General features: G+C 42.0%; 1 protein-coding gene across 6 annotated transcripts in view; it reads right to left on the reverse strand.

Moving 5' to 3' along the window:
* Nucleotides 1–26,215, reverse strand: part of LOC126272348 (cytosolic carboxypeptidase 1-like) — a 499,992-nt gene that overhangs the window by 246,536 nt on the left and 227,241 nt on the right. For all 6 annotated transcript variants that reach the window (XM_049975148.1, XM_049975150.1, XM_049975152.1 and 3 more), the window contains exons 17-18: nt 3,201–3,341; nt 581–759 (exon numbers count right to left, since the gene is read on the reverse strand). In XM_049975148.1, the coding sequence (XP_049831105.1) occupies nt 581–759; nt 3,201–3,341 (320 nt within the window). The remainder of the gene's footprint in view (nt 1–580; nt 760–3,200; nt 3,342–26,215) is intronic.

The raw sequence follows: 26,215 nt of genomic DNA on the forward strand, positions 1-26,215 counted from the left end.
ACATTATTTAGTTTTCTGAAACTACTACTATTTTTCAAATTCATATCTACATGTGGTTTGGATTTAAAAGTAAATTTATTACAACACCAATCAATAGTTTGTTTTCTAATTACTGCAAGACTCCTAAATAGGATTCAACCATTTTTCTCCTGCACCATGTCACTGTGTGTGTGTGTGTGTGTGTGTGTGTGTGTGTGTGTGTGTGTGTGTGTCATTCCGGTAACTGATTAGACCTGTTGTAGCATTCAATAAGCTATTTATTACTGAAAGAAATGAAGCAGAAATGTACTGCTAGCTACCATGTAAGCTGGGCCAATGATATGAAGACAGAAAATTAATACAAACCATGAATTAAGACTTTTTTCTTTTTTAATTGTCATACTTTGCACCCACTAATGGTGAGCTTGGTAGTAATAGTACATATACTTACCCATGGAAGTATAATTAAATGTTAAGAAATGCAAAGTGGAATCTGGCAATATATATGTAAAATTTTTTTCCTCTCAAATAACAGATCTAAACTCTCATCTCCTGAGCTCCTCACTACTGCGTAATATGACAAATGTCAAAACTTACTCACCAGCCATTAATGACACCTTCAGTATTTAGCATTGGCACTATCTTGAAAACGTATCTATTACGCAACTTTATAGCTGCAGCTGTATCTCCCAACAAGTAACACAGTGTGCCGTGCATCACCCATGAAGAATTACTTTCACCTGGATGAACACGAGCTGTCAGGAAAATTATTTCCCGTTTCTGGAAAGTAGAATACATAAAATTTTATATTTCATAAGACAGACTAATGCCATTAAACTCATAAAATAAAAGCACAAATGAAAATTCAAAATAAATAAATAATTTTTTTAATCCTTCCTTACATTTTAAAAATCAGTCAAAAGCTATATACACTGAAGTGCCAAAGCAACTGGTATAGGCATGTGTATTCAAATACAGAGTTATATCAACAGGCACAATATGGCACTGCAGTCAGCAAAGCCTGTGTAATGCAACAAGTGTCTTGTACAGTTGTTAGATTGGTTACTGCTGCTACAAAGGCAGGTTATTAAGATGTAAGGGAGCTTGAATGTGGTGTTATAGTGGGCACACAAGTGATGGGACACAGCATCTCTGAGGTAGTGATGAAGTGGGGATTTTCCCATACCACCATTTCAAGTGTGTACCATGAATATCAGAAATCTGGTAAAACATCAAATCTTCAACATCACTGTGGCTGGAAAAAGATCCTGCAAGAATGGGACCAATAATGACTCACAGGAATCATTCAACATGACAGAAGTGCAACCATTTTGCAAATTGCTGCAGATTTCAATGCTCGGCCATCAATAAGTGTCAGCGTGTGAACTATTCAAGGAAACACCATTGATATGGGCTTTCAGAGCCAAAGGCCTACTTGTGTACCCTTGATAACTGCATGAAACAAAGCTTTACACCTCACGTGGCCCTGTCAACATCGACATTGGACTGTTGATGATTGTAAACATGTTGCCTGCTCGGACAAGTCGCATTTCAAATTGTATCGAGCAGATGGATGTGTATGGGTACAGAAACAACCTCACGAATCCATGGACCCTGCACATCAGCAGGGGACTATTCAGGATGGTGGAGGCTCTGTAAAGGTGTGGGACATGTGCAGTTGGAGTGATATGGGACCCCTGATAATCCTGTCTTATCACCTGTATCTATTCATGTTTACTGTGCATTCTGGTGGACTTTGGCAATGCCAGCAGGACAATGTGACACCCCACATGTCCTGAATTGTTACAGAATGGCTCCACTAACATTCTTCCAAGTTTAAACACTTATCCTGGCCACCAAACTCTCAGACATGAACATTACTGAGCATATCTGCGATGCTTTGCATCATGCTGTTCAGAAGAGAACTCCACCCCCTTGTACTCTTACGGATTTATGGACAGCCCTGCAGGATTCATGGCGACAATTCTCTCCAGCACTACTTCAGACATTAGTCGAGTCCATGCCAAGTTGTGTTGCGGCACTTCCGCGTGCTAGTGGGGTCCTACACGATATTAGGCAGGTGTGCCAGTTTCTTTGGCTCTTCAGTGTATTTATGAAAGGGGTTAATTGTATCAAAAGGAAAATTAACTTGGTAGAATTATAAAATTTAAAGTGACAGTGTGACAGGAGAGTACTGCTTACTTTAAGGAGATTAAATTCAAAGTAAAGCCAATAAACACTCACAAAGGTAGACAAAATTATCATACATTTTACAACTGTAAGTTCCTCTGTCAGGAAGGGAGGGAGGGAGGGAGGGAGGGAAGACAGTTTGAGGAAGATTAGAAACAATGAGTAGATCACTCAGAGATGATGATGATGATGATGATGATGATGATGATGATGATACAAATATGAAGGGGGCAGCATAAGGGAGAGTACAAGGCCGAAGATAGTAGACCGATAGATACTTTGCCATCTCTGCGCTGAAGCAATGTTAGTATTGCAATAATATCAATCTGTTCAGGTAGAAGCTGCACTGTTGACATAGAACTACAGTGAAGCAATCAACATGAGTCACTGTAAAACATGATTGTATTAAAAGAAAAATTTAAAGAGTGTATATTTTTGATGGTTGGTCATGTGCAACAAGCAGATCAGCAAACTGAAAGGAAGAAAGACAAAGAACTAATACCCTTCCTGCTTTCTTGCACTGGTTTCACAAAAAAGCCTGGCTTCAACAATGCTATCATGGAAAAAATAATTAATATAACCGCTAAATGTGTCACACTTCTGGATCACTTACTGGAAAACCAGCTTGCACCCATCACAAATTGGTTACCTGACAAATATTGCTCAATTTTAAGTGCTTTTAACCTATCATGATCTTCAATTTTCTTCTTCTGCACCTCGTATTAGATATCACCAGACTACAGTACAGTGCCCAGGACTCAAATGACAAAAACTGACTAACCAAAGGGGAATACTACAGATTTGAAACTTTCTGGAGGATATTGTACCAAATGCTCCTTTGAGTTCAACCTGACAAGAATACATCACACCATGTACTAATGAGTGTACATTGAAGAGAAAGGAGGCAATCTAGCAAAACTTATCCAAGATAGAACTATTTGGATTCATAACAATTTAGGAACTTCATGGACTGGTTTGTAATGGAAAGGAATAAAAGGTTTTATCATATAGACAAACTATTAGCAACTCACCAAGAGAGGATTTTCCTCTGAATCTGCCGCAGAAAGTGTAATCAATGGAGTTTCATTGTTGTTAAGAGACATACATAATGATTCAGCCCTGAAGTATATTTTGGAAGGATCAATTTCACAGGACCACTTCCATATGTGTGCCTGGAACAATTAAAATAATACTGTACATAAATAAAATAATACTGTACATAAACTGGATACAGCTCAATAAATATCCAAGTCAGTGAACACCAGACATTGTTGTGAAGCTTGAATTAGACATGCTGCTACAACTGTTTACATGAATTTTCTACACAAGTTTTGTAGGTTTCCGTAAATGAACAATGAAATATAAAAGAATTTAACACATGGAAACTATCAAGTAAAAACAGTCTTCACAATGCAATGCAATTTTGTGAAACCATATACTGAAGTGAGAGTAACTCTCTGAATTTTCTGCTTAGACTACTTCCCAATTTTCCCCGAGTCAACATGTCCTATTTCACCATATGCTTGTTCTCCAGTGCGATACATAGGTGTGCAACCACCCTTCTCAAATAAAATAGATGGATCAACAGAAATTTAAAGGCTGGCAGCAAGAGATGGGAGAGGCGGAAAATGTGTGAAGCTATATTAGCATTATTGTGACCATTTTGGAAGCCACTATTTTGGCAACCAGCATCTTGGATGCAACTTGTAATTTCAAAAGGGAAAAGGGGTCATGTCATATCAAAATGATAAAAAACTACTTGATAAAAAGAATGGCGTCTTTGATCTGAGCACAGTTCCATCCATTCTCTACTTATGATTGATTCCTTATGGGTGACAAGTCCAGTGCATTGATTTACTGAGATTGTCTTGATATCAGGGCAGAGGAGCACATATATCATTCACAGAGTATTTCAAACAATGCCACTCAGACAGACCCACCATTATTGATAGTCTGCTGCTTAAACTTAGAGAAATTCTGAAGGGAGAGAAAGGGAGGGGGAAGTCTCATGAGAAATGTGCTTCATCAAGAGTTTCCTCTAATTATTCTTTCCCACTGGCAGTTTATCACGTTCTGCCACAACTACTCACTATCTTGTTTACAATTAATCTGTCTGATTTGAATATGTTTATTGTACCCAAAGTCTTTAGCAACTGTGATAAATGTGTTGCTTTCTGGAAATCTCCCTCTTTCAACTTCATTATACATTTTCATTTTCTTGTTTTATTTTCTCTCTTATCTTGTCATTTTACCATTCCCTTTAATGGAACCACTTTTTTCTGCTTCTCAAGTGTAATAATTAAATGTCCATTCACCAGGTTTCAAGACTGCCATGTTATTTCACCAATTCATTCATACTCAAAGAAAGTGAAGAAATACATTAATACAGAGAAACAGATATTATAAACTGCATTCTCATGACATACAAACTACTAACATACAGGTTACTCAGCTTGTATGAAATAAGTCTTTAAGATATTCTTCCACCCTAGCTGAAGCCAAGAAAAGTGAATTACCCACACAACCTCATTGAAAATGACATGAAGAAGTATTTTGGGCAGTCAAAGGAACAAATGCAGGTGTGTGTGTGTGTGTGTGTGTGTGTGTGTGTGTGTGTGTGTGTGTGTGGGCGCGCGCGCACTCAAATACGTCCAACACTGAAAACAAACCCTACTGTTGAACATACTTGTAAGTACACAGCACCAGTCTCATTTATTGTGTGTCAGACCTATTCATGACATGCTTATTACAATGGGTAACCATGTTCTTGCACTCTGCAGTGAGCTGATCAATTTTGATTGAACTTAGCTCATTGTGAGTCCCAGTTCGAGGTAAAAAGCAGTCGTGCAATAATATAACATGACAAAAAGTTCCTTATTATTTGTAAACATTTTTCTCTTTTGTTTTAAGTTAGTAACCCAACACATTTTTAAAAAAAATCTGGTCTCTTACAACATTCTGATCATGTCTGCAGAGTGTCTTAAGAAACACAAACCTCAATGAAAACTTTACAAAAGGATTCGAAGTCTATTAGATTAACAGAGAGAGAAATGTCTCCAGCAGTGAGGAAAATTGCGCTGTCTTTTGCTTTGAGTAACTAAATTATGCTTTAAAATGGAAACTTCTACTTGTCACACATCTGGTTATTATTTAATTAGTCAATGGAAGATTTGCTCATTTTTCAAAAAAGTAACAAATGAAGATCCTCATTATTTGCTAACAAGTGCACAACAGCAGCTTTCATGAAATAATGAATTAATCTGCATGCAGAGAACAAATTATAAGCACATTCAGTTTCTTTTTTTTTTCGTTTTTCTTTTGGTATGATGTACTTACCAATTTTTGGCACACTAAAAATGTCAGCAGTTATTAAAGTTTCTGATAAACCCTTTGCAAAAGTGAGAAATGACTAAGTTAGCATTGATATTATACCAAGTACTAAACCAGACTGAAGAATCAAAAGGTATTTATACAGGCATGTTATGCATAGCAGTGTCATTTGGGTGTCACAGAAAGTAAGATACACCAAGATGGATATAAGTTAGTATCACATCACTGTAGGAATAATGTTGAGGCAAGCTGTGCTGCAGAAAGTGTGGTGTAGCAATTAACATTGTTCGATGATGTGTGAGTTGCCAGTTCAAGCCCAACCACTAGTTCTTGTATGTTATTCAGCATTCATCATTTGTGGAAGTTTAGCAAAATTTCTTATGTTTATGTTGTTTGCATATGCTGAAATAATCTATATAAACAGCAGCACTTTCAATCCAGGAGTTCAGTTCAGTTCTAATTGTACAATTGTATCTCTATTAAAAGAGCTTTCAGAGCTAATTGCTGTACTTCACTGACAACCCTGCTTTTATCTGGACTTGAGTGTGGTTACTACATGACATTATCTGGTGGAGATGCTGGGTATTTCAAAACATTACCATGATTCCAATTAAGCTCTGTGATAACTGTCATCTACAAAAGTGATACAAGCAGTACATTGTTCCGAAAGTCCATGTATTCAAGAGATCAATGGATTCCAAAAGATGAGCAAGTTAGCTGCACATAAGGCATCTAACAGCGTTTTCTGAAGGCACCGGTCAGGACACAGTGAAATGTTTGGAAGAATTCAACCAAGTTACCAAACACCACAGGTGGGGTAATATGGCGTGTTTGGAGAATGTGTACTTTTACTTGGACTGCACAGCCCAGCAGTGGTTTGAGAACAATGAGGAACAGCTCATGGATGGTTTGATGGATTTAAAATTGTTGGGTGATGGACACTGTGGTCATTAGTGTCCTTTCACAAGGACATGGTACTAGTTCAGGGGTAGTACTCTTGTTTAAATGAAAAGCAAAGCAAAGCAATATAACAATTGCTACTGCAGTAGAAAATGTCACATACAATTTCCAATATAACTAGTCATACTGTTGTCACATGTTAAAAGAGTTAATGAAACAGTTCATGTCAGTAAGAAGGTTGGTTTATCATGGAAGTAAATGGAGGGGCCAGCCACTAAATAACACATTAAAACCTCTTCAGAGTTCAAAGGGCTGGATTCCTAATGCCATATGAAATGTCAGCACTACTTCTGCTATTGTTTCATCGTCAGCTAAGATGGAGGATAAGCCTCTCGGTAGACCCAAGGCTTCCCTACTATCAGCATACAGCACACAGGTCATAGAAACTTTGTGCACTGTGGGTGTGGTTGGTTTGTTTGTTTGTTTGGAGAAGGGACCAAACTACGTGGTCATCAGTCCCTCCAACCTTGGAATAACTAAAACTGATAAAATCTCAAACTGTAAGAAGGAACTACAATGGTCATAAAATTACAAATTATAGACAGAGAAGGAAGGAAGAAGAGAGGAGGGAAAGAAAGTGACTAATGACAGGGGCATGAAGGAAGAAGCACAGGTATACAAGGTAGACACTCAAGATAAAACAGACCCTATAAAGAAAGGAGTGGGAAGGCAGAGGGCAGGTGTGAACCACCAAGCCCAGTCAAAGCCAGTCCAATCGGGGGAGCAAGACGGCCTGCCATCTCCTCCACCCACCAATATGGTTGAAGGTCTCACCCTCAAATTAAGTGATAAAAACCCCCATCATGAAGAAATCTTAAAACTAGATCAGCTGCTGAGGCATTGTCAGCAAACACCAGGGGTAGCGAGTCAGGAAAGCTGAAAGTACGTCGCAGGGCAGCTAAGTCAAGACAGTCCAGAAAGAGGTGAACCACAGTCAACATTGATCCACAACAACAGAGAGGGGAGTCCTCACGACGGACGAGATAAGTATGGCTGATGTGGAGCCAGCAAACAACCGTGGCTTTATGAGAGGCACTCAAGGATCTCCACAAAGTTGTAGAATCCTTTATTGCCCTGAGCTTGTTCGGCAAAGAAGAAGTGTGCCATTCTGCATTCCAAAGTCCCAAAACCTGACGACGTAATGCTGAGTGAAGGTCTATTTCCAGAACGCGAATAGCAAGAGATGGCCCATTAGTAGTCAATTTAGCCAGTCGATCGGCAAGTTCATTGCCAGGGATCCCAACATGGTCTGGGGTCCAAATGAAAACCACTGAGCATCCACATTGACAAGGAGAGAAAGGGATCCTGGATAGCCATGACCAACGGATGGCGAGGGAAGCACTGGCCGATAGCTTGCAAACTGCTCAAGGAGTCACTACAGACAGTGAAAGACAGTCCTGAGCAGAAGCGGACATGGTCCATTGGGCGCAAGATGGCTACCAATTCTGCAGTATACACACTGCAGCCATCTGGCATGGAACAAATTTCCGTGTGTCTTGCATATGCGTAAGCATAGCCAAGGTGCCCGGCAACCATGTAGCCATCAATAAAAATCACTTCTGAACCCTGGAATGAAATGAGGAGACAATAGCATTGGTGGTGAAGGAACTCCAGAGGGATTGATTCCTTTGAATTGAGGGAAAGATCAAGACAGAGCTGTGGCCAAGAGGCGCACTACGGAGGGGTATGTGCATGAGCGGAGAAACAAGGCGGTAAAGGGAAGTGCTGGAGCTCAGAAAAGGGTGACAAAGTGGGCAGCCATGGTAAGCCCAAATCGTGGCCGCTGCGGGAGGCTTATCTCCGTGTCTGGATAAAGGAGATGATAATTAGGGTGCTTTGGGGTGCAGCTAATACTGAGCACATAAGATATCAGCTGCTGTTGGCGCAAACCTCCCAGTGGTCGAATCCCTGCCTATGTGATAAGGCTAATCATGCGGCTAGTTAGGAAGGCACCAGTCACAAGTCATACCCCGTAATGGTGGATGGGGTCTAGTATCTGCAGTGTTGAAGGTGCCTAAAACCATAGACAGGACTCCCGTAGTCTAAATGAGACTGGACCAGCACTTTGTACAATCGCAGAAGAATAGAGTGGTCTACACCCCAGGTGGTATTGCACAGACATCTAAGAACACTGAGATGTAACCAGCACGTACTCTTCAGCTCGCGAAGATGAGGGAGCCATGTCAATCAAGCATCAAAGACCAGACCCAAGAAGCGACGCGTGTCCACCACCTCGAGGGATTGGCCATCGAGAAACAGGTCCGGATGGGGCTGGACTGTACAGCGACGGCAGAAATGCATGACACATGACTTGGGCATCTTCCGATGGAGGAAACCCGACGAAGAAGGGATGGCTGAAAGAGCTGTGGAAAGAATGGCAGCAGTCAAAGTCTGTGTAGACTCATCAATACTGCTGTGTGGTAGTACAGGGGGGATGGGAGCAGAGGAGAAGGCACCCCAATCAGCTTTAGAGAAGGCCCACCGGAGAGGGTGACAGAGTGAGATACACTGAAGGAAGGTCAAAACAATCGGGTAATGATCACTGTCACCTAAGTCATCGTGGACACCCCAATGAATGGAGGGAAGAAGGCCAGGTCTGCACATGGAGAGGTAAATGGCAGAGAAAGTGCCATGTGCCACACTAAAGTTTGTGGGAGTGCTGGTATTTAGGAGACAGAGGTCAAGCCCTGCTAGAACAGCTTCAACTGCCCTGCCCAGGGCAGTAGTCATGTGACTACCCCGAAGAGGGTTGCGGGCATTAAAGTCCCCTAGAAGCAGGAAGGGAGAAGGGAGTTGTTGAAGAAGGGTGGTTAGGGAAAGGTATGTGGGTGGCCTGTCAGGCAGGTGGTAGAGATTACAGATTGTGATTGGAGTGGCCAAATGGACCTTGCTTACAGAGTGGTGTGGAGGGGAACCCATTTACTAACAATGTCCTTGCAGACCAAGATGCAAACACCACCAGAAGCCTGCAAGGGGCCAATTTGGTTTTGAAAGAAAGCATGGAACCCACGATGGGTGGGTGAGTAAAAATTGACAAACTGGGTCTCCTGGAGAGCAACACAAGCAGCAGAGTAGGAGGAAAGAAGGGGCTGCAACTCCGGGAGGTGACGTAAATAGCCGTTACAATTCCACTGGAGGATTCTCAAGCTGCTGGAGTCCAAATGGGAAGTGAACAGACTGGCACTGGTCATGCTGCCGAGTCGCCATCTGTCACACGTAAGGACTGGGTAATGTCTGTGTAGGTGGGGTAGGACTGTGTTGGTTCATTGGCTAGAGGAAGGGAAGGTAGCACCTCAGGGGGTACCGGAGGGGCCTTGCCCTTGTTCTTGCGTTTCTGCTTCTTCCCTTGTGAAGGAAGAGAAGGAAAGACTGCAGCGAGGCTGAGCACAAAATTACACCTTTCAATCTTGGCGCTCACCGGCCTCGGATCGCATGGTCGATGTGTAGCTGCAGATCACCTTTCATGGGGGTGCCAGGAAGAGGAGCCCCGGGTAGGAACTCCAGTACCGGCGGCTGCCTAAGAAGGAGAGCACTTCTCTTGTGGGGGAGGCGGAGCAGCACCCAAAGGGGTGGGTATGTGTACTGAGGGGGAGGGGGAGGCAGAAGGTGTGAACGAATGGTGCGGGGCTGGGATGAGGATGGGGTACGAGGGGGAATGGACGTAACTGAAGCAAAAGTAGAAGATATAGGCATGGGATGGAGCCAGTCATACTTTCAACAAGCCTCAGTGTAGGTCTTGTACTCTCGAATCCGTCATTCTTTCACATACACTTGGCATCCTGGCGAGCGTGGAGGATACTGCACGTTACATCTTTGCACACTGGTGGAGGGGGTGCCTACAGTCACTGCAGATGGGATCATTGGTGCAGCAGGAAGACATCTGTCCAAACTGTAAACGTTTAAAGCATGTCATCAGTGGTGGAAAGTAAGGTTTTACATTACACCAATACACCATGACCTTTACCTCCTCTGGGAGGGTATCACCCTCGAAGGCCAGGATAAAGGCATCTGTAAAGGTGTGATTGGTTTCAGCACCTTGCTGTACACGGTGGATAAATTGGACTCCTAGCCACTCAAGGTTTGCACGGAGCTCCTCGTCAGTTTGGAGAAGAAGATCCCGGTGGAAAATGATGCCCTGTACTGAGTTCAAAGATTGGTGGGATGAAACGGCATTGTACAAGCATTGGAAGGACACTGGGCTGTCATTTGATTGCTATGACCTACATCTGAGTTGCAAGTCTCACTGGTGGCAGAGATTGATGCTGAAGATCAATACGCCTCTCCCCAGACATTCTTCATTACATCCTGACGTATGGGGGTTGACATTTATAGCTGTTATACCTTGCTTACTTAGTCTCTTAGGCAGGCTGCCACGAACTGCTGTGTATTCTCTTACTAACTGGTGTATGAGAGAGGCGAGGTTGTCATGGTCTTGCATAACTGCTACATGGACCACATTTGGGAGGTGGTCCTACCTCTTTCATCCAGTACTTTTTGTCTGCATTTCTTCAGTGTGCTGGCACCACTTAATAAATTCCTTGGTTATTGTAACACATTTTATCAGATGAGCTAGGTTCGTGTCTTCCGTAACTGCTTTCACTATGTTTCTGATTTTATCAGCTTCTGTAATACTTAGATTTAAAATGTTGCATGGGGCCAAAACATTCTGTATGTTAGACTGTTTCATTTCCCCATGGTGTTGCTCCCTGCTCTTCAGTTGTTTTTCCACTAACTAATCTTGGTGGTTATTGTCATCAAATGCTTCCTGTATTTCAACTTGGAATTTTTCCCAGCTACTGAACTTCTCTTCATTTATCTGGCCAATGACAGGGCTGGTACAGACCTCTATGAAGAAAAACCCTCAATTTTAAGGCGGTTCATGTGCCGATGAGATGCATGGCTATTGAGGCAGAAGTCATCAGTGGGAAACCACTGGGGAACCTGCCACACCTCAGTGATAATAGGCTTACCTTGGCTAGAGGGACTATCTGAGTGGATGAATGATTCCCCAGTATTTCATGGGACCCAAATGGCTCACACTAACAAAAAACTTAAAGCTTCCAGTGGAAGTGGTGGGCCATTGGAGTGTGTTCCCACCCACTCCATAGAGAGACCTCAGGTGGAAAGCACACCTGTTACACCTAATTTAACAATGAATCACAGTGATAGAACAATCCTATGCATCACAGTGTTTTCATTGTTATCAAGAGAAAAGAGGGCTCCTTTGAGAAAAGTCCCCATTCTATATACAGAAGGGTGTGGAGGGAACTGCTAGAGCACCTAAGTCTATTAAAAAGTTACAGAATAGTGCCATGCTGATAGCAACACTGACAATGTCCCATAGTTGTTGAAATGCCCAACACCCTCACTTACAGCAGAGGTGTCATATGAAGTACTGACCTTATGTGTCTGTACTACAGTGAACTTCCAGTGGAATGACAAAGCTCATACCTTTGAGGGAATGGATCACAGAATGTAGCACCAACGCTATACCAGAAACAGAGTTCAGTGAGGAAGTACTGCACCAAGATGGTGAGATGCTCACAAAATCCCCATTCATGTAGCGATTTTGTATCCAGATGGCATCACAGGCTTTCTCCAGATCGAAAAAGATACCAACAAATTGCTGTTTGCATAAAAATGACACTTGTATCGTACCTCTAATTGGAGGAAATTGTCAGTTGTGGATCGATATTTCCAAAATGCAGATTGGAAATGGCTGAGCAATCCCTTGGCTTTGAGAGTGCACAATAGGCAACAGTTTATGATCTTTACTTTTTTTATCATTGAAGATGGCTGATGAGATAAAGAACAGAGAGATCTATATCTATACTCTGCAAACCACCATGAGGTGCATTGCAGAGGGCACATCCCATTGTACCAGTTATTAGGGTTTCTTCCTATTCCATTCATGTACGGAGAGCGAGAAGAATAATTGTCTGAATGCCTCTGTGTGTGTGTGCAGTAATTAGTCTAAATCTTATCCTCACAATCCCTATGTGAGCAGTATGTAGGGCCTGTAGCAAATTCCTAATGTAATCATTTAAAGCCGGTTCTTGAAACTTTGTTAATTAACTTTCTTGGGATAGTTTCCATCTGTCTTCTAGATTCTTCCAGTTAAAAAGATTCTTCAGTATCTCTGTGACACTCTCCCATCAATTAAACAAACCTGTGATCATTCATGCTGCCCTCTTTTGTATACATTCAATATCCTCTTTTACTCCTATTTAGTATGGGTCCCAAACACTTCAGCAATATTCTAGAACTGGTGGCACAAGTGATTTGTAAGCAATCTCCTTTGTAGATTGATTGCATTTCCACAGTATTCTACTAAGAACCTGAAGTCTGCCATCTTCTTTACCCATGACTGAATCTATGTGATCATTTAGTTTCATACGCCTACAAAGTGTTACACCCAGATATTTGTACGAGTTGGCCGATTCCAACAGTGGTTCATTGATGTTATAGTCACAGGATACTACATTTTATCGTTCTGTGAAGTGCAAAATTTTACACTTCTGAAAATTTAAAGCAAGTTGCCAATCTGTGTGCCACTTTGAAATCTTATCAATCTGACGAATATTTATGCAGGTTATTTCAGATGGTACTTCTTTATAGATAACTGCATAACCTGGAAAAAAGCCTGATTTTTCCTATTCATATTGTGTGCAAGGTCATTAATACACAACATTAACAGCAAGGGTCCTAACACACTTCCCTTGGGCACACCTGAAGTTACTTCCACATCTGATGATAACTGTCCACCCAAAATAACATGCTCTGTCCTCCCAACCAAAAAGTCCTCAGCCCAGTCACAAATTTCACATGATACCCCCACATGATTTTACTTTTGAAAATAAGCATAGGTATGGTACCGAGTCAAATGCTTTTTAGAAATCAAGAAATACAGCATCTACACCACTCACGGTTCTTTCCCACACGGCTAAGAGAGCAACTGTAGATAACATGATCTTCCCTGACTTTAGAGTCACCTCCTACTATGCTTCTGAATAACAGCCTTCAGCCCATATTTGAATGAAGAGACATAGGAGGATTTCTTTCACCTCCATGCTTAGGTGTCTTAATGTGGAATATTGAATCCTATCAGCCCATGAAGCAATGTCATGTGCAGACTGTAGTTTTGACAAGGAGAAACAACAGTTATATGGCTTCAAGTTGATAGAAGAAAAGTTTAGTCTTCTTCTCAATACGCTGCCTATGGTGGTGGAATTCATCATTTATGTAGTAGGTACAGATAAAATCGTGAAAGTGTTTTGTCAATGTCTGCGCTATTTCCTTAGGTGTTGTTAGGAGCATATAATTGTTTAAGTTGGTAGATATGGGCCTGAACCTTTACTTCCGGATTTTTCTGAACTGACTCCTATACCTTCGATGATGTTGAATGGTTACTGCATGTTAAAAATTCTTTCCACACACACTGTCTGCTCTTGTTGATGCTGTGTCTAGCTTTAGACCTCTTGTTGAAATGCTTTGAGGTAGTCTCCAATTGGCCTATTCCTACTTAGCAGCACAACTGTCCATAGTTGTCACCTGACATTCTTCATCTCACCAAGGGACAGCTTTTCTTCTAGGCTGGTGAGATGATCTAGTCCTGGGTGCTGTCACAGTGTTGGAACATAGCCAGTCAGCTGTATAGTGGCCAGTTTGCCCTGCTGAATATCCATTTAGGTGGCCTCCATTCAGGAGTTGTAGCCGCAGCTAGGTGAAGCCAATTGGAAAGTGGCCACTTCTCACATAATAGTATCTGTGAGGGTAGGAGGGATCTAAAGCACCTAATGACCCAGTAGCCCTGCAGTACTGCGTCACTTTCCCAATATTAAGAATTTAGATGTCCTGTGACACTAGCAGGCTCTCAATTAGCTAACTCCTGGGCCAGACAGTAGAAGAGCTTAAGGCATGTGGTGTGCATCGATGTCACCAAGTAACAAGAATGGACAGGGCAGTGCACACACACTGTAAAGCAAGATGGCACATATAATTCCAATGTAAACACTTGTAACTCAGTGGTGAGGGTGGTTAGTGAGTAATGGTTTCTTTTGTTGGTGAACATAACTACACTGCCATTTGCTCGGTTACCACATAGCTCATCGTTCCTGTGAAAGTTAAATCCTGGCAACACAGAATTATCCATGGCCTTCCAGTGTCTCTTCTGAAGGCAGATGTACATAGGTTGCTCTTGTACAAACAGTTTTAATTGCTGTAACTAGGATCAATAACCATTCAAATTCTACTGGAGAATGGCAGACATCTTAACCATTTGGTTTAGCCCTCCCCAAGTCCTGTAGCCTTGGAGGGGAGTTCAAAAGGTTGGAGGAGGGGTAGATTAGCTTAGTAGATTGCCCAAACATATGTCTAGGTCCATCGAACAGTCTTCTCTATCAGAAGTTACTAAAGCACTATGGTTAAAGGGCTTGACAGGATGTGTGTTAGGTTTGGTCTTCCCATTCAATGGTTTCGCTTTCTGTGGGCAGCGTGGTAAAGAAGCAAATATAGATGTTTTGTGACTAGACTTCTTTTTGAAGTCACCTGGTTTTTGTATGTTTGTTAGTTAGGAGTGCTCAACATCAAGGTTATCAGTGCCCACCTGCTTTTCTTTGGTACTCAGCACTGGCAGGTCTGGCCAGTTAATAACTGCAGCAGTGCCTTGACAGATGCAGCTGAAAGCTCACGTGGATGTTCTAGAACCTATGTGGTGAGTTTGTAATGAGGCATGTGACTTGGATAACGGTACACGTGCCATCATCTGCCACTTGCTGTTTGTGCTGAGGCATCAGACTTGGCAACTGGTTGCTCCACGATGATAGATAACAACATTGTGAAAACTGCAGGTTGCACAGTCTTCAAAATCTCTCTCCCTCTTTCACCATCTGGTGACACAAAGCTCCTGAATCTCCTGCTGCTGTACACACAGACCACATGCCTTTAACCAGAATGGATGTGCACTGAAGCAATTACCACAATAGGTGGTCAGGTGTAAGGCGAGCCTGGATCGTAAGCATCTAAGCCACATCTTCCACAGGTTGGCTTCCCTTTGCAAGCTGCAACTGTGTGCCCAAATCTAGGGCACTGACAAGTGACACATAGTATTGGGGACATGTAGACAGACTTTAAGATATAAGGAACTATCTTTCACATATTCAAGCAAAGTAGATGAAGTAAAGGAGTATCAAGGTAGGTGTTCCTTGTAATTCACCAGTTTCAATGCATTTCTCACCTTGATTATACTTTTGCTTTGTCATTCCACAAAAAGTTCATTGGGGTCCAGATACAAAAGGTCACTACTTGATACAATACCTGTGCTGTAATTCAGGGTGTTGGGCATTTCAACAACTGTAGGACATTCTCCACATTTTTGCTTTGCAGTAACTTAGGAGTTTGACTGAGTGTCAGTGTTTCTATTAGCAGGATACCATTCCATAACTTTTTAAGACTTAGGTGCTCTAGCACTTCCCTCCACACCCTTTTGTATGTAGAATTGGGATTTTTCTCAAACGCACCCACTTCGCTCTTGACAATGATGAATACTGGTTTGAGGCATTGCCTTGTTCCATTACTGTGATTCATGATTAAAGTAGATTGTCAGGTGGACTATCCACCTGTGGTCTCTCTGTGGAGTGGGTAGGAACACACTTCAATGGCCCACCACTTCCACTGGAAGCTTTAAGTTTTTTGTTACTGTGAGCCATTTGGGTCCCATGAAATACTGGGGAACCCTTCATCCACCCACATTGTCACGCTAGCAAAGATAAGCCTTGTATCACTAAGGTGTGGCAGGTTCCCACTGATGACTTCTGCCTCAATAGCCATGCATCTCATCAGCATGTGGAATACCTTAAAATTGAGGGTTTTTCTTCATAGAGGTCTGTACCAGCTCTGTCATTGGCCAGATAAATGAAGAGAAGTTCAGTAGCTGGGAAAAATTCCAGGCTGAAATAAAGGAAATGTTTGACGACAATAACCACCAATACTAGTTAGTGGAAAAACAACTGAAGAGCAGGGAGCAACACCATGGGGAAATGAAACAGTCTGACATGCGGAATAATTAGCCCTATGTCACATTGCAAATCCGAATATTAGAGGCGCTGACAAGCTCTAATACATGGGGCAGGAGTTACGGAAGACATTACCTAGCTCATCTGAAAGGATGTTACAGCAACAAAGGAATTTATTGAGTGGTGCCAGCACATCAAGGAAATGCAGAAGAAAAGTATCACTTGAAAGTAGTAGGCTAGATGAAAGCAGTAGGACCAACTCCCAAATGTGGTCAATGTAGCAGTTGTGTAAGACCATGACAACCTCGCCTCGCTCCTACGCCGGATAGTAAGAAAACACACAGCAGTTTGTGGCAACCTAACTACCATACCAAGTAAGCATGATACAACAGCCATATATGTCGGCCCCATATGTCAGGAGAGAATACAACAATATTGTAAAAAGGAAAGTTGCCACTCATCATACAACAGAGATTCCAAGTTGCAGATACTCACAGCAAAAAGACTAAACCTGCAAGGAAGAATGGACTTGCGAACTCAGACTTAGATCGCAGTTATCAAACGACAGCCAGCATCTGACCAATGTTTGTACAAACTCCTCAACAAAATATAGTGCCTCCCAGAATAGACATTAGAAGGATGAAGGACAACACACCAATATATTTTCAGTGTGGATGCCCTGGTCAAGTTGTAAGCTACTGCAGTAGAAGACAACAAGAGTTTGATGGCTGCTACACTGACAGACTTTAACCATCACAACAATCGACTACAGATGATTATTGCCAACATGTGGGCAGAATCCTACTGTTGTACCTGGATGAGGTCACACTCCAACATACCATAGCTATTCCCTGTTACCACACATAAGTAACAGCGACTTGCCTAGTCACTGAATTAAAAAGAAAACTAACCAAAGTAATCATCTATGGAGATTATGCTGTCGTGCAGGAAAATCCTTCAACATCATAACTGTGATGTCAGAAAATCTCAATGATGTCATCACTGATTGGCAACCTGTCCAGCTGCTGACTCAGGGTTTCCTTTTCTGTAATGTTGAATGATTATTGTTACCAGCCGAAGAAGCCCGGGTCTTATGGTACACAAGTCACTGTGTTGCACGTTGCAAATGGAAAATACCAGTCTAGGAAGGGCATCTTAGTTCTACCGATGAATAATTGAGCTCTCCCATCACTACAGACAACAAAGTGGAGGAAGCTGTTACTGAACTGCTAACAGCATTTGTCATGAAAAGAAAAAATGGCAAGTGTTAGCCATTCTTCACCAATTTCCAGTTGCTTTCAAATCCAGAGTGGTGAAAACACAAACACTGGGGATCGTCCACAAATTAGAGTGGTCATACAGGGTATCACCAGTGAACAACAGATAATCTCTGAGAGGAAGTGGGGATGACATTGCAAAATGACATCACTGAACCTTCAGAGTCACTGGTCCTCCTCACCTGTGGTCCTAGAAGAATGACATGTGGCGTTTCTGCATCAATTACCGATGACTGAACAAAATCACAGTGAAAGATTTCTACACACTGCTGCACACTGATGAAACCCTAGAGTGCTAATAAGCATAGTATTTCTCAACTTTAAGCTTGCAGACAGGCTACTGACCAATTGAGTTTGATGAGGTTGGCTGCAAAAAGAATGCCTTCATACCTCCTGACAGCCTCTATGGGTTAAAGTGGTGAACAACCTGCTTCAACACCTTACATAGATAAGTGTCTTTGCTATCTGGATGATACATTCATTTTTCAAAGACATTTGAAGAACATCTAAGCTGCCTGACAACTGTGTTGAAATGTGTTCAGACTTGAATCTGAAAAATGCCTCTTTTGCCCAAGAAATAAAAATCTGAGGACATCTTGTTAACGGCTATCAAGTCCACACCAATCTAGAGAAAATATCAACCATGGATTATCGGACTCCTTGGCACATTCATGATATGAGAAGCTTTCTTTGTATGTGCTCGTAGTGTGGTGATTCATAAAGGAATTCTCTACCACACCACGATCCTTGCTAGACTTGCTGCAGGGAGGCACCAAATTTTCCTGGAACAAGATGCAAGAAAGATCTTTACTTGTCCTTAAAGAGGCACTAGCACCATCTACAGTTCTAACATTTTATGATGAGAATGCCGAGACGGAACTTCCCACCAATGCTAGCCGTTAAGGGATAGGTGCAATAGTAGTAAAATTCAGGCAAATGCTGAAAAGGTGGTAGCTTATGGTTCCAGAGTGTATCCAAGTCCAAGACAAACTACTCTACAACAGAGAACAAGTGCGTTACAGTTGTTTGAGCCATCAGCAAATTATGGGCATATTTATTTGGCAAACTGTTCACCACTGTGATGGACCACCATTACCTACATTGGCTGACTAGCCTCAAGGATCCATATGCTTGACTGGTTAGATAGGCACTGAGGCTTCAAGAGCATGATGTCACTCTTGTGTACAAAAAGGGATGCAAACACAAGGATCCCGACTACCTTTTAAGTGATCTTTTGGCAGAATACAGGAATGTGGTTGAAATCTCAGTCTTCGCTACATTCAATGACACTGCTACTGAACAAAGGGAAGGTAAAGCATTGCTGAAAACCCTGGAAGCCTTGAAGAAGAAGGAATCAAGCAAAGGAAACTACCAGTTAGTAAATGGAGCATTGTATAACTGTAACTATGATCCAATGGTACAGAAATGATTGCTCCTCAACCCACCTCATTTACAGGCACCTGTCCTGAAGTTTTACCATGGTACTTCAAAAACTGGTCACCTGAGATTCAAAAAGACTTTACGCATAATCAGATGCAGGTGTCACTGGCAACATCTCTACTGATCCATTAAACGCCATATGAGCCACTTGAGGAATGACAATAATGGAAGCAATTGCTGCAATTACCTCTTTGGCATCTGATACCAATACTGCCTACAGCAGTGTAATTGCACTGGATTTGAATCAAACTCTTGGCAAGATTCCCTATCCCAACAAAGGGAATCACTGGATAAATAGTCTGTACTGACTACCTCACCCACTACACAGTCACTACAGCTGTGTCGACTACTGAAGCTACAGAAATTGCAAGGTACCTTGTAAAAGATATCATTTTGGAGCATGGAGCAGTCTGTGTGATGATTTACATTTGTGGAAAAGTTTTCCAGTTGAGACTAGTATCAGGGTAATGATGTAATTTCATGTTCAGTAACACACAGGATGACAACTTCTTACCACCAACAGATAAATGGCCACACACAATGCTTTAATAAGATGTTGGTGGATATTCTCTCAATGTACGCCAATGTTCGACAGACAGATTAGGATACAATATTGCTCATTGTGACATTCACATGCAAAATGGTTAAGGAATACTTTACAGGCTTCACACTGTTCTTTCAGGTCCACAGTTTCAATGCTGAAACAACAGTGAATACATTGTTCTCATTACAACAAGATCATTCTCAGGATGACTATGTTAAACATCTCATCACTAGGACCAGAGGAGCAAGATATCTGGTTTGCATTTGAATCATACGAATCCTGTACACCTCTGAGGACAGAGTACTATAACATCAAGCACCGGCCAGTGAGATGCAGCCCCAGAGACTCTGTATGGATTTGTATACCTGCAGAGGAAGTGGGACTATTGGCAAAGGTACTACTGAAGTGCTGCTCTATGCTGTATTGTGCCCTACATCACTTGTCAAGTATTACATAAAAAGTTGAGTGTAATAGGCGCTTTTCGCTGAAAGAAACTGTAGACTCATCTGATGACAGTGAGGCTTCAATGGGAAGGGTACCTTCAATGCTCATCATAATGAAGAGTGATTCCGTCACTAGTTTGAAGATGAGAGTATGTGCTGCAGATGAAAATGTGTGTGTACAGAAGGTGAATGAGAACAGAAGATATTGGCCTCCTCCTCCTCTTTTTCAGTTTACTTGCTTTCAAGATGTGCCCATTCAGCCATCTGAAAGAATGAAACGTCAGTTACCCTGATATGAATATAAGCACAACACAACACTCAGCCCCCGAGCGAAGAAAATCTCTGACCTGGCCGGAAATTGAACCTGGCCCTTTTCACTTTGCAATCCACCATGCTAATCGCACAGATGCCGAGGCGGACAATACTAGCAGTTTCATTCATTATAACAGGAATGTCTTATCTTCTTGTTAGACTTTCAACTAGAACCATATAAGTGGAATGTAAAATGATGTTTGGTTCCAAGTTGAGCATTTTCATAAAGTCGTGTGATAGACCAAAATCAAGCTTGTTTTTTCATCATAGCACACCACCACATTGGTGAAAGATTTATTCTAACTATAGGTCTGCAGTACATTGAGGAGTTATTGAGCACTCTCCTGGCAGTCCTCCTCATTGTGAAGCATCCTGATGTTTTCGGTACTGAAAACTAAGCTGCAAAGGGGATTATCTTCTATGGATTAAGAAGTCTTCCAAGTTTGATAAAAGTGATGTAATTAATTGCTATGGGGAAACTTGCTAAGTGTTGAAATGGATGAAGAGCAGTCTCAGCCTAATAGGAATTGTGAAAAATTATAACTAAATGTGTCCACACAACAAACTTTCTTTAGTACCTTTTGAACAATATTGCAGTGATATTTGTTACCATAAATTGCAGCTTAGTTCTAGCATCATGATTACACTAAAAGTTTTTTTCAATCAGAATGCACATTCTGTGAAACTTCCAGTCAGATTAGTAATGCATATTGGGCTGGACCATTGCCTTTGGCAGACACTTCTGTTACCAACTGAGCTATGTGGGAATGACTCACAAGTTTCCTTCAAAGCTTTAATTCTGTCTATTTTCCGAACTTCATACAAGCTCTCCCGCATACTTTGCTGACCAAGCACTTGTGGAAGAAAAGATACCATCGAGAAATCACTTAGCTTTGTCAGGTACTGGCAGAACTGCAGCTATGAACGCAAGTCATTTGTCATGCTGGATAGCTCAGTTAATAATAAGCAGGCAAAGCAAGCCATAGACATGGGTTTATTGGCAAAGCTACATAGGAAACTGGTTAAAAAAAACATTTGTGTATCCACCTTAGAATACTGCTTAAATGAGTGGGACCCATATCAAATAGAACTAACAGTGGGTCAACGAACCCATCTGAAGAAGAGCATACATGTGAAGAATGACACCAATTATCCCACAATACCTTCTCACAAAGTTTCAAGAAGCAGTATTAAGTGAATAATCTAGAAATACACTTACAGATCACTATGCATCACCCCCACAGAGACTGCGAAGATAAAATTAGATTAATTACAGCCCACACAAGGCATACAGCAAGCAATCTTCCCACATTCCATACATGATTGTAATGGGAAGAAACCCTAACAAACAAGCAATGCTCTTTCTATTTTATTAATGCTTTATTTATTGCAATTTTTTCTAATCCATTCTGCATATGGGTTCTTCACGATATTTAAATTTATTAACTATCTTTATTTTATGTCTTTGTGCTTATGTGTGTTCTGTCACATTTTTAATATATATCATGAATTTTATTTCTCAGCTGAAATTCGGAGATGAGTTCTGTCTGCTATTCTTTCCACAGTTGTTATTTCAGTAGCTGCTTCTATCAGATTTTCTGAAACCATTGCAAATATTGTCAACAAAAATGGGGTAGTTTACCTTAACTCTATTTTATTGCTTTCCCAGAATTATTGGTTCAATTTTGTTATTTTCGTTTTAGCTCCAAATTCCGGATCCTTTCAATTTTTTCTAAAACACAGCTACACTGTAAAGGTGGTAAGCTTTCCTCTTGCCTAACACCAGTTTTTATTTCATTAGGCTTCAATACCTTTTCCATAAACATTGTATTTGTTACAGTGTCATAAATTATGTTTGCTAAAGTTACTTTAACACCAAATTCTCTAATGATTTTACCCATTGTTTCCCTACCTCTTCACTGGAAGTGTTGTGACTCCCGACCCAAGGGTCCGACTATAATACAAGATGCAAGTTCTTTTCACAAAAAGGAGGATAGGGAAATCCTAGGTAACACTCATAATAAAACACACACACTGGTGGCTGCTTTGTCAGGAAAGAGGGAAGGAAAAGGAAAGATGAAAGGATGTGGGTTTTAAGGGAGAGGGTAAGGAGTCATTCCAATCCCGGGATCGGAAAGACTTACCTTAGGGGGAAAAAAGGATAGGTATATACTCGCGCACGCATGCATGCGCACACACACACACACACACACACACACACACACACACACACACACACACACAGACAGAGACAGACACAAGCAGACACATTTAAAGGCAAAGAGTTTGGGCAGAGATGTCAGTCGGGGCGGAAGTACAGAGGCAAAGATGTTGTTGAAAGACATGTGAGGCATGAGCGGCGGCAACTTGAAATTAGCGGAGGTTGAGGCCTGGCGGATAACGAGAAGAGAGGATATACTGAAGGGCAAGTTCCCATCTTCGGAGTTCGGATAGGTTGGTGTTGGTGGGAAGTATCCAGATAAGCTGGACGGTGTAACACTGTGCCAAGATGTGCTGGCTGTGCACCAAGGCATGTTTATCCACAGGGTGATCATTACCAACAAACACTGTCTGCCTGTGTCCATTCATGCGAATGGACAGTTTGTTGCTGGTCATTCCCACATAGAAAGCGTCACAGTGTAGGCAGGTCAGTTGGTAAATCACGTGGGTGCTTTCACACGTGGCTCTACCTTTGATCGTGTACACCGTCCGGGTTACAGGACTGGAGTAGGTGGTGGTGGGAGGGTGCATGGGACAAGTTTTACACCGGGGACGGTTACAAGGGTAGGAGCCAGAGGGTAGGGAAGGTGGTTTGGGGATTTCATAGGGATGAACTAAGAGGTTTTGAAGGTTAGGTGGACGGCGGAAAGACACTCTTGGTGGAGTGGGGAGGATTTCATGAAGGATGGATCTCATTTCAGTGCAGGAGTTGAGGAAGTCGTATCCCTGCTGGAGGGCCGCATTCAGAGTCTGATCCAGTCCCGGGAAGTATCCTGTCACAAGTAGGGCACTTTTGTGGTTCTTCTGTGGGAGGTTCTGGGTTTGAGGGGATGAGGAAGTGGCTCTGGTTCTTTGCTTCTGTACCAGGTCGGGAGGGTAGTTGCGGGATGTGAAAGCTGTTTTCAGGTTGTTGATGTAATGGTTCAGGTATTCCGTACTGGAGCAGATTTGTTTGCCACGAAGACCTAGGCTGTAGGGAAGGGACCGTTTGATGTGGAATGTGTGGCTGCTGTCATAATGGAGGTACTGTTGCTTGTTGCTGGGTTTGATGTGGACGGACATGTGAAGCTGGCCATTGGACAGATGGGGGTCAAAGTCAAGGAAAGTGGCATGGGATTTGGAGTAGGACCAGGTGAATCTGATGGACCCAAAGGAGTTGAGGTTGGAGAGAAAATTCTGGAGTTCTTCACTGTGTGTCCAGATCATGAAGATGTCATCAATAAATCTGTACCAAACTTTGGGTTGGCAGGCCTGGGTAACCAAGAAGGCTTCCTCTAAGTGACCCATGAATAGGTTGGCGTACGAGGGGGCCATCCTGGTACCCATGGCTGTACCCTTTAATTGTTGGTATGTCTGGCCTTCAGAAGTGAAGAAGTTGTGGGTCAGGATGAAGCTGGCCAAGGTAATGAGGAAAGAGGTTTTACGTAGGGTGGCAGGTGATCGGCGTGAAAGGAAGTGCTCCATCGCAGCGAGGCCCTGGACGTGTGGAATATTTGTATATAAGGAAGTGGCATCAATGGTTACAAGGATGGTTTCCAGGGGTAACAGATTGGGCAAGGACTCCAGGTGTTCGAGAAAGTGGTTAGTGTCTTTGATGAAGGATGGGAGACTGCATGTAATAGGTTGAAGGTGTTGATCTACATAGGCAGAGATACATTCTGTGGGGGCTTGGTAACCAGCTACAATGGGGCAGCCGGGATGATTGGGTTTGTGAATTTTAGGAAGAAGGTAGAAGGTAGGGGTGCGGGGTGTCGGTGGGGTCAGGAGGTTGATGGAGTCAGGTGAAAGATTTTGTAGGGGGCCTAAGGTTCTGAGGATTCCTTGAAGCTCCGCCTGGACATCAGGAATGGGATTACCTTGGCAAACTTTGTATGTGGTGTTGTCTGAAAGCTGACGCAGTCCCCCAGCTACATACTGCTGTCAATCAAGTACCACGGTTGTGGAACCCTTGTCCGCCGGAAGAATGACGATGGATCGGTCAGCCTTCAGATCACGGGCAGCTTGGGCTTCAGCAGTCGTGATGTTGGGAGTAGGACGAAGGTTTCTTAAGAAGGATTGAGAGGCAAGGCTGGAAGTCAGAAATTCCTGGAAGGTTTGGAGAGGGTGATTTTTAGGAAGAGGAGGTGGGTCCCGCTGTGACGGAGGACGGAACTGTTCCAGGAAAAGTTCAATTTGGATAGTGTCTTGTGGAGTTGGATCATTAGCAGTAGGATCAGGATCATTTTTCTTTGTGGCAAAGTGATATTTCCAGCAGAATCCTTGTAACCATAAAAGCTCAGTGGGTATAGAAAAAGTGCCCGTGCGCTTTCTGGAGGACTATATAGACAATATCAAAGATCCTTTAGCAAGCATCATAAATTAATCATTCACCACAGGTTGCTTCTTCCCAGAGGCACTAAATCTGGCAAAGGCCCTACCCTTCCATAAGGAAGGAGAACCTGAAAATATAGAAAATTATAGGCCCACCTCTTTTTACTGTCAATTTTCCAAAGTAATGGAAACCATAATGAAAATTAGACTCATGGATTAACTAACAAAATACAACCTTCCATGTAAAGAAACTTTGGGTTCAGGCCTGGTAAAGACACACAATCAGCTATAGCTCATTTTACAAATGTTGTTCTGCAAGCACTAGATGAAGGAGATCATATAACAGTCATCTTCCTTGACTTCAGCAAAGCCTCTGACTCAGTAGAACACAATTCTGTTAAATAAACTGGAAGCTCCAGGTGTAAGAGGGTTAGCTAATAGTGGTTTCATTCATACCTAAAAAACAGAGTGCAACAGGTAGAGATCTCTCAAATAAACTCCAATCATACCACAAAATACCTTTCTAACTCAGAATACATTAATATTGGATTCCTCAAGGAATCATGCTTGGCACAACACATTTCTTGACAAGTATCAATGATTTTCCCCAGTCTCAAATACAGTGAAACAGTATTGTTTGCTGATGACAGTAACATTCTAATCGGTGACTTATCACCAAGTGAACTAAAGGATAAACTTGGAGAAACACTCATGCATGTATGCACATGGGTAAATAACAAAAAATTAACTTAAAACACCAACAGTATAAGTTTACACATAAGCAGAAAAACCAGAAATAACTCTTTAAAAGTGAAAGATGAACTCATAGAAGGTGACACAAACAAAATTTCTAGGGAATGCATGTAGATGCACATCTAAAATAGACTGAGCATGTTACTGCCCTTGTAAACAAATTGCTACAGCATGCTTTGCACTGAGAATAATAAATTCTGTGTGTAGTAGTTCCTGCACCAAAACAACACATTTTGCATATGTTACTTCTGTGATGAGTTATGGGATAATGTTCTGGAGAACAAATTAACAGAACAGACAAACTATCTTTAAGCTATGAAAAAGGGCTGTACAAATTATGACAGAAAGTGGCACGAGAGCTCACTCCAATGAGTTGTTTAAGTCTATGAGAATCTTGAAACAGAGAACAGAATCTTGAAACTTTGTGCGTAGGTTATTGTGGGA

Source organism: Schistocerca gregaria, chromosome 5, assembly GCF_023897955.1.
Source record: "Schistocerca gregaria isolate iqSchGreg1 chromosome 5, iqSchGreg1.2, whole genome shotgun sequence".
Lineage (NCBI taxonomy): Eukaryota > Metazoa > Arthropoda > Insecta > Orthoptera > Acrididae > Schistocerca > Schistocerca gregaria.